Genomic DNA, 17,112 nt, shown 5'->3' with positions numbered 1-17,112 from the left:
TGATGTCAAGGTGCTCTTGACAGAGAAGGAAGTAAGTGTGACTGAGCCAGGCTTCCCGTTTATTATACCTGGGCACCCTCTGAGAGGGTGGCCAGGCAGGTGGAACTGCAGGACCAGCCGTGGGTAGACTGATGAGCCCTGAGATCTTATGTGTCGGGCTCAGTTTGGCTGTAGGGCATTTACACACACATAGTTTATCATAGAATTCCACTGACTTCAAAATTTGTCTCTTTTTCCCCTGGCATCTCATCGTCTGAAATGTTTCAGGTCTTAAAAAAAAAAAGTTGCCAGAGGAATCTAGCTTTAGGTTAGAAACTTCAGCAGATTAGCAAATGGAGCTTCAATTTGAAGAAATGCCATCTGACCAGAGGCAGCAAGGGCATCACTTCAGTCCTGGGGCCCAGTAGTCCTACAGGCACCCAGGACCCTCGTGGTGCCATTCAGTTGCCACAGTGCCCTGGCCATGGGTATTCCCCAATAGCTGTTAGATAAGGCTCATTTTCCAGTGGAGAGCCAGAGAAATGTATACAGTATAAAATTGTATGCAAGTCTTAGGTCTTTTTCTAAGGGTTAATATACTCCTTTGAACATTCACATGGTGTTCCTGGTATTTATGGGGCAAAGTGGTGTCTGTGCCTTGGGACCACCTGATTAATCATCTTGGAACCTCTAGTTCTTGTCTTGTAGGCTTTGATTTTTCTCCCTCCTCCTCTTGGCCTTCCTTTGGGACCTCAGCATGTTTATTCATCACCTTTGGGTAAATCTGTAAACACTGAAGCCACCTCTCAGCTGGTACCCAGTGTCTCAGCCTGAAGCTCCCCTTGACCTTCTCTCTGTCTGAATTCTGAATGGCAGCTGTGGCGAGTGCTCTTTCTACTTTGATGTCACCATTTTGCTCCTGCTTTGATGGGGTCTGGGCCCAGTGTGTAGGGTGTATACACCTCCTGCAAGTGTCCGGGAGCCTCAGCAGGTTCACTGAGTGTGAATCCCTGGCCCTACCGTCAGGGCGTGTCACACACAAAGGGCCTGACCATTTTTCCATCTGTCCTGGGGAAGCCTCGGAATCAACTCAGAGGAGCTGGGAGCTGGGGTTGTTGGTAATTGTCCTTTTAGATAGTTACCCAGGTCACGCGTTTCTCCTAAAATGTCGGGGGGAGGGGAAAAACCCACACTCCTACACAATTTATTGTACCGTCTGTTTGTATACGTGTATATTTTTTAACTAAGAAGAAAAATAACCCTGCCTTTGTACGCAATCCTTTTAACAAATTGTTTATTGTTGTATCCAGGTAACAAGCATGGTAAGTATTTTCACCAAATTGAGTATTCTGTACTTGAGCTGTGCTTGGCAGACTTTTTGGCGAGCTGTGTGTTACCAGTCTTGGCTTTCCTAGAAAAGACCCTTTTAGGAAAAGGAGAAACCACGTCCCTGGTAGAACCCCCTGCGTCCTTGCTACAGAATGAACCCGCCTAGCCTTCGACCCCAGCGGGGATACCTGAGAAAGCATGCCCCCCGCCAGCATGCTGCTTGGCCCCATCCTGGCCCCGCTGCCCCGCTGCTTCTGAGCCCCCCACCAAGTGTCTGCCAGGGCTCCCAGGCCGTACGCAGACGGGTCTCCCGGCACTGTGGATGGTCCCACCCCAGATCCACAGCCATGCCTCTTCTCTCGCCCTCCTCCCATCTGTGTGCTTCAAAGCAGGGCCGTTTTTTTTTTTTTTTTCCCCTCGTTTCTTTGAGTCTGTTAAGTAATTGGAGACATCTCCTTTTGGAAGCTGGAAAAATAAATACATTGTCTACTCTCCTCAGAGGCCTCCCATTCTGTTGTAAAATGGGTTAAAAAAGAATATATTTTTTTTAAATCTTGCTACTGGGTGTTCTCAGTAAATGTTCAGTTTCAGTAGGTTGAGGCCGTGTTAGCCTTCTGGCTGTGTTCATGTATCCATGCATGTCTGCTTTTCCAGCCTCCTTTGTGGCTCTGTATTTTAGTCCCGTGCTCGCGGCTGTGCCTGTTTAAGCCGCCTGGTAGCCGTTTGTTGTGTATTAAGTCTGTGTGTACTGTCGCCTTCAAGGATCAGACTGCAAAGGATAAGGCCCTGCAGCACATGGCCGCCATGTCGTCAGCCCAGATCGTCTCGGCCACTGCCATTCACAACAAGCTGGGGCTGCCTGGGATCCCACGCCCCACCTTCCCGGGGGCGCCGGGGGTAAGTCATAAGCTGGATCTGGTAGTGATGGCCCCTGAGCACGTCGAGCTGACGTGGCCGAGCATGAAACCATCTACCTGGCACTTCCTGTTAATTGTGCCAGGTGTAAGAGAGAGGAAGGACCACCTTGTGGTGCCCTGATGCTAGGTGCTAAATGGTGAGAAAAGCAGGGAGCTAGGGAGAGGGGGAGAGAGAGAGGGAGGAAGTAGGGGGCTCTTAGTCCCTGAAGACATGGAATTAAGTATCACTTCACAGCACCATTCCAGGTGGTGATCTGCCTCTCCATTTCTATCATTTTATTCCTGGCCCTTAGTCTCTGTTCCTGCGTCCTTGGGGTCACTTTATGGCAACTAGCCTCTAAAGAGACAAAAGTATTCTATACTACTATTTTCATTTTGCACCTGCCAAAGGCCGAGAAGCTTAATGTTGTGATCTCATTTAATCTTCACAGTAATCTTAAATGCCTCTTACTGTTACTGCCATTTTACAGATGAGAAAACTGAAGTTAATTAGTAACAAAACAAGAGTTTGGGTAACTCGATCATAATCACATGGAGAGCCATGTCAGGACTCAAACCCAAGGCTGTCCGAATCCCTTGACATCTGCTGCCGCTCCCAGAGGCTGTGAGCAGGCACCAGGGCCTAGGAAAGCCCACAGCAAAGGAGGTGTCTGCACTGTCCTGGTTCTGAGCTGTGTCCTCTCCCCAAGCTGTGAGCTGTGGAGGCAGAATGTCACGTAGGAAGTGTTGCAGAATGAAGGGAGGAAAGGAAGGGTGGGCGGGCACATAGATGAAGCAGTCAGACGGAATATTTGTGAACCCTCTGTAATGCACCCAGATTCCTATTGGGTGTCAAGTGAACTCTTAAAGAGCTGGTGCCTGCCCTCAGGGAGGTTAACATCTTCTGCAGGACAGCAACCTGTGGTGTCTGCATTTAGGCTATGTCACTTGGCAGCTGGCACATGACCTGCACTCCCTGTGTTTAGCAGGGGTTGGAGTGCACAGACATCCTGAACAGTGCTTTGAGGTGAACTCCTAACCCTGAAGCTCTTTGCATTTTGCCTTCCAGTTCTGGCCAGGAATGATACAAACAGGGCAGCCTGGATCATCACAAGAGTAAGTCTGAGGAGGGGCCGGCACTGACAACCAACCAGGGGCTGGTCACAGCCCACCCCGGATTGAGGTTTCCTGGCACCAGACTGCCTGGGGCCTTGCAGAGGCGGGTGCGGTGGGAGGGAGATTTAACCTGAGATCACCGACATCACCCCCCACTGTTGTATCCTGAGGCCGGTAGCAGGAAAGAGATGCTCAGATTTGGGAGACATGTAAAGACCTCACTCCCACCTTCAGTGTTAGTGGTCCTGCAGCTGGCAACAGGAGGAGGGTCTCCGTCCTTTCATGGCTTTTAGGGGGCAGAGCCTGGGGTCCTCCTGAAAGAGGACAGTGGAGGTGATCCTATGGTCCATTTTCTTCCCGCTTTCCCTGTAGTGGGGGAAGCTAATAGAAAATCCGACTGATGCTTTGAGAGCATGGGAAGTAAGCTCAGTAAGCTGGAAGGCTAGGACAGATTGGGGCTAAAAGCAGAAAGGAAGGAACCTCCTCCTATATATTCTCAAAGGAAATGGAGCTATTTGGTCTAGAGAAAGAGAGCCTGAAACATGTCCCAAACCTTGCCTGCCCATGATGACTGCTGACCTCGGTCTCTGCAGGGACCAGAAGCAAGGTTCAGAGGTAGATGCCACAGTGCATGCAAGGATAGCTGACATCTGCCCTACCCATGCCCTGGGACTGGCATGAGGCTTGGTGGTATGGTCATCGGCACCCAGCCAGTCCCTCTCATTTGCACAGCACAGCTGGGTCTCCATCTTGGTAGAGCTCTGCCTGGGCTCTGCTACCACCTGCAGATAGGGAAGCTCACAGTGAGGAGTCCCTAGCCCTGGGAGGCCCTGGCCAGACCTAGGAAGTAGCTGCTGCTACAATCATGGGTTTCTGACTCTCTCTGTCCTCTGTCTCCCTCCAGCGTCAAGCCCTTCGTGCAGCAGGCCTACCCCATCCAGCCAGCAGTCACAGCCCCCATTCCAGGTGAGTCTCTGAGGAACCCTCTCACTTTGTTCTCCAGCTGCACAGACTCCCTCCCCTGCAGGGCCATGGGCACCCCTTTCTTGCCACCACCCTCCTCAAGGCAGGGTTAACCCAGAGCTCAGGAGGGTCACCAGTGTCCCCTCCCAGGTCCTGCTTTGCCTCCCTCATCTCTAGAGAGTTCTTCTGATGGGCTTTTAAAAAAAAAAAAAAAACAGGAAACCTGATCACTTTCACTCAGGGCCCTGGGTCACCCTTGAAAGGAGAAGTTGCTCTGGTTCCTTCCTCCTCATAAACAGGCCACATTGGGCAATCTTAGTCTTGTGGGCAGACGGTTTTATTCGCTGTTTCTTAGAGAAGTGTATTTCAATTCCGAGTATCCTTTCTTTAAAGGAGTGCTTACATGGAAGCCCAGCTAGGAAACATGCATCCGGCCAGCCTGCCTGCCTCCCAACACGCACACGCACACGCACACGTACACACACACACACACACTCTTCACTATAAGCTCCCAGACTGAAATGCATTCATGCCCTCCGCTCCAGCACCACGGAGCGTCCCGGGAGAACCTTCCGTAGTGCTGGTGACTGCAGTTTTACTCAGGAAAGGAGCTGGAAAAGCACAGGGAGTGCCCTCATCCCTGTCTCACAGGAGCGCTTTGCCAGCATCCACTTCCACACTTCATCTTTTATGCCGTAGTCCCCAGCGAGGCCCCTTTGCCCAGGTTAGGTGTCCTCACCCCCAGCCCTCAAGCTGGGCTGGTACCGGCTTTAGGAAGAACCACCTGCATTGTGCTTCTCCGGTTGGCCATGCCTCTGGGCTCCTCTGCCAGAACCCACCTCTGCTGGCCTAGCTCCACCCCTGGACTCTGGTGGACAGACCTGTTAGCTTTGCTCTTGGGTGGTCCATTTTGTAGGCCTCTGCCCCGGGGGTGGCCTGAGACCTGATGATGGGAGGCAAGGAGCCCGGGGGTGGCCTGAGACCTGATGATGGGAGGCAAGGAGCTGGGTTTAAGGTAACGATCAATCGGTATTTCAGGGTTTGAACCTGCGTCAGCCCCAGCTCCCTCGGTCCCGGCCTGGCAGGGCCGCTCCATTGGCACAACCAAACTTCGCCTGGTGGAATTCTCAGCTTTCCTTGAACAGCAGCGAGACCCAGACTCGGTGAGTATGCTCAGAGTTGGGTGCCTTGACCCCGGGCTTTGCTCCTCTTACCCTGCCTTTGGGCCTGACAGATCAGACACCCTGCGTAAAAGCAGGCCTGGGTAAGGAGGGCCGAGCAGCCCTTCAATGAAGTAAAAAGGTATTTCTGTTGACAAATATGTAAAACTTTAGAGCTAAATGGTTATGGATTCTCTGGACTGCAAATGGTTATGGATTCTCTGGACTGCAAACTCCAAGAATTACTAGAGCAGAAGAGTAAGACCTTAACAGGTTCTTGCATTTAAAGACCCTGACACTAGGGAAGAATGAGGACAGGAGGAGGGGACGACAGAGGAAGAGATGGTTGGATGGCATCACCAATTCAATAGACATGAGTTTGAGCAAACTCAGGGAGATAGTGAAGGACAGAGAAGCCTGGTGTCCTGTAGTTCACAGGGTCACAAAGAGTTGGATACAACTGAGTGGCTGAACAACAACATTTTTTGAGCCCTGACCTGTGGCTGGTATTGTGTAAGGTGATTAATAGATACCATCACATTTTACTCTTAAACAACCCCATAAGGGTAGGTGCTGTCTAATACATGAGAAAACAGAGAGGTTAAGTAACTTCTCTGTAGTCACACAGTTAGTATCTGAGGGATTAGAGATTCAAATTCTTGTCTTTACAACTCAAACCTAAACTCAAGCCTATTTAGCCATTTTTCATACTTCTTTTCAAAGCTGTGTTTCCTCAAGACGGCAAATTCTTAGCTTCTGAAGGAGAAGTATCAGGGTAGTACTTCAGCAGTCTGACATAGAATGTGGTGCATCTTAATACCCTAAATATCCACTAAGTTAGCATCTGGACCCAATTTGTCATTTTCCTCCTTCCTGCCTCCGCACCCCATCTAGTGCCCATCCTCCTACTGTTCTCGGCTGGGCCCACCATCTCCCCTACACATGTGAGCCTCCCTTCTTTCCACCCGACAAGCCCAAGACCCTTCCTTCACTCCCACTCCTTGGCTGTGAGTACGAGCATTGCATCTGTGTGTGGGTGAGCCCAAGGCAGAAATGGAAGGAGTCATGAGTTTGTCTTCGGGATCTTTACCAACTCCTTTCCATATTCTCCACCTCACCCCACCCGGCTGATCTTGCCGGCTCCGTACACAGGGGCCACGCTGTCTGTCTGTCTGCTGCCTTGCTGTCATTCTGTTACCAGGAGAAAGCATCACGAGTGAGTTCATCATCTGTTGTAAATTACTTGGATGTGAACCACCGGAGGTGACCTCTCCCTGAAGCGTTTGTGCTTTAGCTCAATGGAAAGCCTCTGAGGGTAGGACAGGAAGATGCCATGAATAGAGGGGTTTCCACCAGCCATCACCAGAGTGGACACTCAGGAACCCCCACGTGGCCCCCTGGCATTTCTGCCTATGAATTGTGAATGCTGGTAGAAAAATAGAGTCTGCTCCAAAATTAGGATAAAATGAAGAAAGAGAGGTAGTCATTGGGCCTGTCGAGGCAGGCAAAGGAAAAGGAGAGTATTGAAAACCAGGCTGGAAGAGAAGACCAGCCTCCTGGGTCACTCTTCACAAGTGTCTGAGTGGCTGTACCAGAAGGGTGATGGTGAGTGCCTAAATCCTTGTCTGTAGGAGCATTGAAATAAACAACCAAGAAGATGACCTGTGCGGCTCTTTGCTTCCTCCTCCTTCAAGGAAGTGTAGACATTTCTTTGGCTGAAGGCTGGGCTTCGGCTCAGCTCATGCTCCTCCTCTGAGTAACTCATGCTTGTGTGACACCTCATCGCTCACAGAATGCACTGTCATTGGTTATGTCATTTTGTCCTCCGAGTGCTAGTGGAGTAGATTTTGTTTTACCCATTTTACAGATGAAGAATCTGAGGCCAAGATACATTAAAAGATGCAGAATATTTAGCCAATGAGCAGAAGGACCCGGAGCCCAGATCTTCTGTTTCAGGATACTCTTTCACTACTATGAACCACCACCGGTGGTGAAGGTCTTGAATTGTGCGTTCAGTCTGTACTCTTGGGTGAGCAAACCTGTTTACTTGTAAACATTTCTTTTTTAGAAATAGAACTCCAAGACACTAGGAAGCACAAATCCCAAGATGTTAGTTGTTATCCTTGTTAAAAGACTCAATATAATGTTTTATCACAAAACAAATTTTTATTTTTAATTTAAGAAGCTTATGGAGCACCCTCATGGTAACTGTCCTTCTCAGTTATGGACCTACTGGGGCCCAGAATGACCATTTTCCTCTTCTTCTAGTTGTTAGTGGTAATTGGGCTCCCCACTGTGCATTGCCGAGAAGTTCCTTTTGTCCATCCTATAAACAGTTATGAGCAGCCACATGTTTGGGGTGCTGTACCAAGAAGGCCCTTTCTGGTGCTGCCCAGCCCATCAGCAACTCTGCCCTGGTGGAGGCTGACGTCTGGTGGGTGAGGCAGTCATCCCTCATAGGGTCACTGGGAAGTGTGATGGCTAGGGGTGCTGTGAGTGGACAGGAAACTGGGCAGGCTGTGTGGAGGAACCAGCCCTTATGCAAAGAGGTAGAGGATCCCTATGGGCCGGGAAGAGTAAGGAAGAAGAGCATTCCAGAGGCGATGACTGGTGTAGATAAAGCAGGTGAAAGCTAGTGAATAGTTTAGAAAGGCAGGACCCACCAAGCCCTTGGAGTGGTGCCCAGTTATCTGTGTTTCATGTACATTCAGAATTAAGAGTCTGGCTGTTTTCACTAGAGTAGACCTTTTACTGATGAATGAAAGGCTTAACTCTGTAGAACCCCAACACGTGACTTCAATGGTGATGATGATAAATGTGGTCAACTACAGAGTGCATTTCCAGAGTAGCTGGGACAAAGGGTGTCACCCTGGACCAGCAAACTAGGTTCTCCTCCTCCTGGCTTTGTTGCTCCTCAGGTGTGCATTCCTGCCTGTGTCCTCCTGGGGGATCATATGGACAGAGAAGGTTCAGACCTGGCCACAGCCATTGACAGCAATCTCTCCGAGCCTCTTCTATAGAAAGAACTAGAATTCCGTACCTCTTAGGGCTGTAATATGGATGGAAAAAATCACACTGTACCACACTCATTAATTTATTTGTTTGGTCTTTGCCAGCACTACCCGTAGCCCTTTGATTCCAGTGAGCCTGAGCTATTACAGACAGAGATTTGCAGGATCCAAAGTCAAATTTGTTTAGGATCCATAGCTATTGATCACTTTGTTGGCTTCCTTATCAAATTAACTTGCTTAATGTTTGATGTTAAATTTTAAGGATAGCATATTTGTGTTTGTTCAAATAAATGTACCAGCTGAATTTATTTTAGACGGCTCTGAAACCATTCAGAACCAACGAAACCATTCCCATACTACACATTTTTTCAGTGTGACCTTGGACCTCAAGGGCCTTTACATGTTCATTGTAACAGCACCTTATGTTTGCAAAATAAAGCACATATTATATAATATGAGAAGCTGGTGCTTAGAAGACTTGTCAGAATGCTTTAAAAAGTCTTGTGAATTCTCTTCCGTTTCAATTAGCTGTCTCTCTTAGTCCCAGCTATTCTGGAAATTCAGTCTTCCGTTTACAACATGTATCACCACTGCCAACACTAAAGATTCTTCACAGCTCTCCCACCCCTATCAGTAGTCATACTGATGATAGCCTGCACGATGCATTGTCTTACCCAGCCCTGCGACGTAGACTGCCCAGTGTTCAACCGACAGCTGACATTGGAAATGGGATTCAGAGCTAGATGTGTTGATTCCAGTAACCAAAAGTTGTTGGGTTCATTTGCATCTGATGAGTACCTGTAGCCAGCCAGAATCTACAAGAAGCCAAGGGAAGACTAATCCAGGGGATGAGCGCCCCCTGCTGGCTCTGCATCATCTGTAACCCAGACATTGCCCCTGAGTCAGTGGTTGTTTATATTGGTGGAGAACCAGCAAATCAGTCCCTCTGTCACCTCTGGCTCCACTAGAACCTGAGAGAAAAACAGCAGAGGGCGAAGAAAGGAAGATCTAAAAAAAAAAAGACTATTTTGGAAGTGGTCAGTAATGCTTAAAGACACACTTTCTACAGGATTTCAGTGTTGCGTTATCAAAGGACTTTCAGTGTTAAGTGCGAGATCTTCCACCTAGGGTGGGCTCTTTAAAAAGGGCCTCCTCACCTGTCATCAGGGCCCAGTTCCTAGAGACCGACTTCAAGAGCTGCTGCTTCAGAGAAATGAAAACGCAACCTTCGAGAGTTGTAAGCTGAATCCCGAGTGTGCATGAGGACTGGTTTTCCGGCTAAAGCCTAGTTTTGAAAGTTTGAAGTTTTAGTCACTCAGTCATCTCCGCCTCTCTGCGAGCCCACAGACTGTAGCCCACCAGGCTCCTCTGTCCATGGAATTCTCCAGGCAAGAATACTGGACTAGGTTGCCATTTACTTCTCCAGGGATCTTCCCGACCTAGGGATTGAACCTGGGGTCTCCTGCGTTGCTGGAGGATTCTTTACCATCTGAGCCACTAGGGAAAATGTAGTGGGCTCCCTCTACCCACTCCCTGGGGCAGAGGAAGTTCCTCCAGCTGCCTGGCAACTCAGCTACATCTTCCAGGCAAAGGCAATGTGTTTAATGTCAACTGTGATCTCGGAAGAGAGTGTGCGAGGAGTTCAGTTAGGTAGAGTTACACAGCCAGAGAAGGGCAAGCTTTGAGATGGAGAGGGTGGGATAGGAGATTGCTCTCTTTAGATTTTGAAGAAGCACTGCCTTGGGGAAGAAACAAAGTTCTGTGATGTGGTCGCCGGAACAGACCTGAGCAGGAAGTGCACACCTCAGCTCACTTAGGGAAAACCTGCCTGAGTTACAGCTGTCAGGGTAACCTTCAGCTCTTGCTGACCTGTGTTGTGAGCATCACGGGCCAAGCATTTGACCCAGATACTGTTCTTACATCCAGTCTCTCAGTAACAAAATGGAAGCTCAGGAACATCAAGGTACTTTATCAAGTTCCACCACCAGGAGGAGGCTGAGCCAAAGTTTGGCTCCACTTTGTATTCTTAACCATGTCACTGTATTTTTTAAGAAATTAAAAATTACTCAAATGCAAAAACAGCTGCCCTTCAAAGCCTCGAGCTCCTCAAGCCCAGGCTGGATGCAGCAGGGCCCTTCACCCTGGCGCAGCAAGTGAAAGAAGGCGATCAGGATGCTTGGAGAAAGAAAAGAAAGGACACTTGAGAGAAGGAGAGAATCCCTGAACGGTGGACAATGGGAGGTCCTCAACCAGAAGGCGAGGAGCTTTGCCATCTGGAGTGACCGGTTTCCTAATCTTTAATGCTAAATGACTGGAACAGCAGAAAAGCCTGGGACTTCCTGGACATGGGGAGTGAGTCAGCAGTCTTCACAGCCCGAGGGGGCCCGAGTTCTCTTCTCTGGGGGAGCCTTGCCCTCAAGTTCTGCAAATACATTCTGCCGATAACCTGATTCTTTTCCATACGGGCAGCTGGTTAAATGTGGGCCCAAGGATGATTTCATGTTTTTCTTGCTTCTTTCAAAGGCCTAATTTCACAGATCAACTAAATTTCTTTATCAGGTCTCACAGATGCTGACTTTGGTTGGAGAAATGTGACCAGGGCAACTCAGAAAATAGGACCATTGGTGAGGCCAGTGGCAGAAAGAACAGTTGGTTGGCTTGTGTGGGGATTTGACCAGAGAGGTGAGATCAGAAATAAGGCTTATTAGATTCTAGATTTGGGGCCAGGAGGATCCTCTCCTATATCCTGGGTAGAGTGGAAGATGGCGGGTTTTCTCTGGAGGAGCTTCCAAGCCCTTCAGTGCTTCCTAAAGCAGTCACTGCCTCTCAGAGCAGGGTTGTGTGTTCATGGGAAACAGCTGTTTGGGCAGATTTGGTTTCTGGTCCTTCAGAAAGGAGGCTCTTTCTCTCCCCTAGTTCATGGTTTGTGTGTGGATCTCATTAAAAATTAACCTGTGTACTAGCATCTGTGTAGCTCCCTAAGGCTCACACAGAACCGTCCATGTTTACTGTTTCATTCGACCTTCCCATTGACCCATGAGATAAGCAGGCCAGGTGTCATCTCTGTGTACAGATGAGGCTACCCGACCCAGATAGGTTAGGCAACTTGCCTCAGGCCACACACAGCTCAGAAATAGCAGAGCCTGGATTCCAACCTGTGTTCTTAATGTATGCACCACATGCTTTGAATAAATGGTCTGAGAGCACATCTGGCCTTCCTGGTCTACAGAGGAAGAGTGCGGAGGGTCTGATGGTTGGCTGTGCCCTGTTTATGCTTCTCCCTGCTTTTTCTCCTACGTTTTACCAAGTGTTGCCTTCCACTAGGACATAGGAGAAGGAGGGTTCTCTGGTGCTGGAAGTGACAGGCCACTGTGGTGAGTGTGGCCTTTCCCACCCTGGCCTGCATGACGGCAAGCTCTCCCATCAGCTTGTCCATGGCAGTCGCACCCTCTTGTAGCAAAGGTGGGTGGTTTGCTGTTCATGTCTGAGCTTCTCTGGACGCTCACCTCTTTATTCATGACCATTTGGGTATGAGGCAATTGAAAGCATCTGGAGAGCTGGGTTTTATAGGCATTTCACAGAGGCCCAGCCAGGCTCCATTTGCTTTCCTTGGCAGGTCAGCACCCCACCCGCGTGCCTTCCTGGTTGCAGTCCCTGCACTTAGCCAGTCGGCTTTCACAGCTGCACTTGTGTGTGGAAGACTCCCTTCTAAGAAAACAGCGGCCACTCCATGGAGGTGGTGCTGGAATGGGGAGGTGGGGATGAGATCCAGGAAGGAAGGACTTATTTGTTCCTTATTTCTTGTTTCCAGTGATGTTTCTTTCTGGGAAGAGCACAGGGAAGAGAGTGACCAGCTACCTTGGGGCCAAGTAGCCAGGGCAGGGCTGGTGCCTCTGAGCAGTAGCTGAGGAGAGAGCCTGCTGGACCATGAGCAAGCACCCCAGCCCTCCTACCCCAACAGGTGCCACAGGTGCAGGTCACTTCCCTTGGCTTGGTCTTGTAGCCACTCCCTGCCCCTGTAGGGCCCGGAGGCCATCGCAGTTTGCCCAGGCTGCTCTCGGGGGTGTCTGAGCAGACTGTCCAGGCAGGAACATAACAGGAAGCAAACGGAGGTGATTTGTCCTTGTCCTGTTTCAACTTGTACATTAGCATCCCTTGACGTGAGTTATTTGTCTTGGTTTCTTTAAATTCCAAAGTGGATTATAATTTTTCTCCTGGTATTATTTGACAGCTGTCATTTTTTAAGGTTTTACCGCGTTCTTCAAATACTTGGCATTTTTGGAACAAGTTTAGGGAAACACCGCCATCTTCAGGTCAGACTGTGTAGTGCAGCACTGGGGCGTGTCCATGGGAGCCTCTCAGATGCCAAGGGCCAGCAGATTCTTAGGGCTTTCCCTTTCCTTTTGCAAAAAAAGTGAACTGCCTCATCAGAGCGCTCTGGATTAGAATGTATTAGCAGCTCTTTGGGGAAAAAAAAGAAAGCAAAAAAGAAAATTAAACCCTAGTGGCCATTCTGGGAGATGTTTGTTCTGGTTTGTCTCATCTGCAATAATGGGCAACCTCACAGGCTGCCCCAGCCCAACTTGCCAGGACAGACTTTGCATTCTTCACTTGGAGAAATTCAGGGGCCAGATCTCTCTAGGCCTTGTCCGCATGTCACCTGCACCCCAGCCACCTTACCGTACAGGACCTAAAACAGAGGAACAGGCATAATTTCAGGTAATCTCACCCAGAGTACAGACACACATGACTATTGGGGGAAATAATAATATCAACAATAATAATAATGATGAAGAATTGCATACTTGGTACAGCGTTGTGGCTTTTCCATGTGTGATCTCCTTCAAGCCTCATGACACTCCTTCGAGGTAGATACTATTATTATCCCTGGCTTACGGATGTGGAGAGGGCTGGAAGCACCCCTCCCAGATGACTCAGCTAGGAAACAAGGCTGGCGCCAGGATTCAGCCCCAGACCCCGTCTGACTCTGGTGCTTGCTTGAGTCCAGTGTTTGGCCCTCCGCCCCCCTGCCCCCGGCAACTTCCCTCAGCAGCAGAGGAGAGGCAGAGATCAGGAAGGAAAGTGACCTCTTAGAACCACCTTAGAGGAGAGGGGAGAGCATCATTTGTTAATCCCCCAGGGTAGCTAAATAACCCTTCGCAGGTCACTCTGTGGAGATTTTAGGATTACCTTTACTTTGTCACTGTTTGCAACAGCTGGGAAGAATAACTGGAGGGATTATAGCAATCCAAAAAGAAAATGAACTCTTCTCCAAGTTGAAATAGGAATCTGTGTATTGGATTTGTGGCGGGGGTGGCTGAGCTGGGGTCGGTGTGACATCAGGTGAACCCTGCAGGCAGACAAGGGTCCGAGGGTCCTGCTCAGGCATCCCGAGTGTCTTGAGCCGGAGGAAGGCTCTGATCTCACCCTCGACTTGGGTCCAGGGAACTTGCGGCCAACTAGAATAAACATCCTGGAGCACGACTCTCTGTGTTTTTGTTTCCCTTTATAGTTCTTTCCTCACGAAACTCCATGATGGTTCGAGATAGCTTTGGATTGGCTGCTTATTTAATTTAATAAAGTAATAGATGTGCTTCATGTGTAAGCCCAATGAAACCCCAGGCATGGCCTGTAAGGAAAAACAGCTGTGCCCTGCCCGCCCTGCTCCATCTCCCACTGCCCCCCCCCCCCCCCACGAGTCCTCCTCAGGACAGCTGCCTGCAACCTTTCAGCCCTTGCTTTGTATATTCGCTCCGTACTTCTAAGCAACGACGTACTTATACTGCCTATCTCGGTCCACGATCTGAGACCTTATCTGTTGGCTTCTTACTATGGAAGACCAGGACTTAACTCTCTGAATTTAGCACATGACCCCTCTCACCTCCATCCCCACCCCTCCAGTATGGTTATTTCACAATTTTAGGTTTCGCACTTAGTGTTTTTATTATGAAAGTCATTTTCTTGATTCTAAAACGTGTTTTTCCTAAGGTTTGTCATTGCCTTTGTTTGTTCAGTTTGTATATACAGATTCATGCCCCGTGTGTCTAATAGAATTCTCAAACTCTTCTCCAGATGGTCAGCTAAGTCAGGGACTCTCTAGCCCCTTTAGGAGCCCTCCGGCTTCCAGGTCCTTGTCCCTCTTGGACTGGCTGTTGTCCAGGTCAGAAGCCCAGCTGTGGTCCAGCATGTTACCGCTTCTGTGCTACCGCTTCATCTCCCTCTTTTCTGTTCTGCTCCCTCAAGAGCATATCCTCCTGTTGCTATCTGAGAATAATTGTGAGGAAGGACAGTTTTCTGAAACCTGACAGATCTGAGAGTGTGTTCTGTTCTCACATGTGATGGTTAGCTTGTTTTTCATCTTAAGCTTATGAACCTTTGTTCACATTTTCAAGGTAAATTCCACATATATTCTCCTTGTCAATGAATAACACTATATGTTTAGTGCTGGAGAATATGGACATCCATATAAAAAGAGCAGGTGAGTGCTGACAAAAGTCATTTGGTGTACAGGAAAGGGAATGTTGACTGTCCTTATCCCAGTCATCTCTAGAAATCTTTGAGAACATATATTTAATGGATGCCCAATGGTTCTGACTGCAGAGGCAAAAAACTGGCTCCATACAGGTTCTTTGAGGAGAGACGCTGTTTGTACTATTAGTTCATGGATTCCCTGTGCCCGGCACAGTGCCTGGTACATAGTGGACCTTAGGTGTGTGAAAGTCACACACCTAAGGTCACACACCTTTTAGGTGTGAAATCCAGAAAGAAATGCAGAGTGAGTACCTTTTCTGTTGCTGTATTGATATGTTGATAATCAGCATGTCTACTGCACATGGGAGACTTATAATTGAACAAGCCATTGTTAACCTCTACTTTGGATGTCAAGGAAATTTAGTCTTAGACTTTGATAGATGTAATTCATTGACACTTGTCCTGTTTCTGCTTGTACGTTCCCCGACACACTTGGGATTGTTGGTTGTTGTTTGTATAAATATTTGTTTTCTGCCACATAGAATAGAACTGCTCTTTTTTGGTTTTGTGTTCCATTGTTAGTTTTGGGGAAACCATCACTGCTGGAAAGAAAACAGGATTTATTTGGGAAGGGAGAGCACCCTAACCTTTTTCTCTTAGAAGGAGATCTGGCAGGATGGGAGGTAAGGCCTCATCAGATAGTTTTTAGGGTTTTAATTTTGTTAAGATTTGAACACAAACATATCAGATGTCTTCTTTTCATTCTAGATGTGGGGGCAAAGGGATTCCTCACCTGGCCAGGTTGAATTAAGGAGAGAGGGATGTCTGTTTGTTCCACTGCTGTGGCCTCCAGGACGCCTTCTTTAGTCCTTTGTATTCTTAGAAACAAAGTCACCTCTTGGCAGGAATAAAGCCACTCAAATGCCAGCAGTCAGGGTTTGGTTTCAAGTCACCAGCCTTGCGAGAGGCAGTGCCCGATTTCCTTTGGCAAAGACAGCCTGCCCGTTCTCAGTTCATTTCAGCGACTTGGGCACAAAGGTAACTTCCTCAGAACAGAAACCTTTGAAGGCTCTATGATGCATCTGTGAGTCATTTTGTGTGTCCCAAATTGCAATTTCACTTCTCAGAACCTGGAAAACGCTATTCAGCTTCTTTTCTTTTTTTTCTGAAATCAACTTTCAGAAAAGGTAGATCTGAGTTAGAAGGATCTAGGCATTTATATATTCTCCTGGAGACAGTGTGGTTGATGGCACAGCAAATGCATGGGCTGTGGCGTGGATGGATCCAGGTTTTCTTCTTAACTTCAGGACTATTCCTGGACGTGTGGCCTCAGGCAAATCTGTTCATCTCTGAGCTTCTATTTCCTCATCTGTGAAAATGACTTTAATAAAACCCACCTACAGTACCGTTGTGAGGCAAGGATTATCCGAGGTCACATTTATGGAAAGCACATTGTACCAACACTGAACAGACACAGCTCCCTTTCTTCCTGCAGACATAGGTAAGAGGCCCGCACTCCAGCCGCTGGTTTGAGTGGGCCATAATCAAGGATCTGAACAGTCACGCAGCTCCACAACTTGCTCCCAGCTCTTGGCTTATTTGTGTTTATTTTTTCCTTTGCTAGGCAGGAGGGATAGCTAAGGCAGGAAAGTTCTTTTGCTTCTACCCCAGGATCTAGTTAATCTCACATAATAAACCGCCACAACAGCGGTCTTAGCAACTACGATTTATTGAGCGCTTCTTGTATGCCAGAACCCCCTCTGTCATCACTTCCTTTAATCTTCCAGCCTGTTCAATATGACAGTCATAGACCCCCATTGTACACAGGAGAAAACTGAGATTTCAGGTTCTTATCTGTTTCTAGAGTGCTTTTGCACTCAGCATGTTGCTTTTTAGATATACTTCCCTGATATACTAAGCAATATACTCAGTTGCTCAATCGTGGCCGACTTTGTGACCTCATAGACTATAGCCTGCCATGAAATTTTCCAGGCAAGAATACTGGAGTGGGCCCACTGAAGAATGGTAAATTTTACCCTCCATTCACTTTCCTGATCTCTGACCCCTGGAGGTCCAGGCTGTGGCCCCTGTGTTCTAAGAGTCGTAATTTCACCCCAGCTCTGCCCTGGCCCGTGGAGGCTGGCGAGGTGGAAGAGCAGGGAGTGAGGTGTGCTTAGCAGAGACTCA

General features: G+C 48.4%; 1 protein-coding gene across 13 annotated transcripts in view; it reads left to right on the top strand.

Moving 5' to 3' along the window:
• The window catches only part of TEAD1 (TEA domain transcription factor 1), a 262,318-nt gene that overhangs the window by 197,954 nt on the left and 47,252 nt on the right, over window positions 1-17,112 (top strand). For 9 of the 13 annotated variants that reach the window (XM_040258347.1, XM_040258345.1, XM_040258346.1 and 6 more), the window contains 5 exons: window positions 1,290-1,301; window positions 2,071-2,205; window positions 3,274-3,320; window positions 4,225-4,286; window positions 5,322-5,446. In XM_040258347.1, coding sequence (XP_040114281.1) covers window positions 1,290-1,301; window positions 2,071-2,205; window positions 3,274-3,320; window positions 4,225-4,286; window positions 5,322-5,446 — 381 coding nt within the window. The remainder of the gene's footprint in view (window positions 1-1,289; window positions 1,302-2,070; window positions 2,206-3,273; window positions 3,321-4,224; window positions 4,287-5,321; window positions 5,447-17,112) is intronic. The other 4 variants (XM_040258348.1, XM_040258339.1, XM_040258343.1 and 1 more) reach the window with 1 other exon arrangement.

This window comes from Oryx dammah, unplaced genomic scaffold (genome assembly GCF_014754425.2).
Source record: "Oryx dammah isolate SB20612 unplaced genomic scaffold, SCBI_Odam_1.1 HiC_scaffold_17, whole genome shotgun sequence".
NCBI lineage: Eukaryota > Metazoa > Chordata > Mammalia > Artiodactyla > Bovidae > Oryx > Oryx dammah.
Note: the sequence above shows the minus strand (reverse complement) of the source record. Positions and strands in the feature narration are given on the sequence as shown.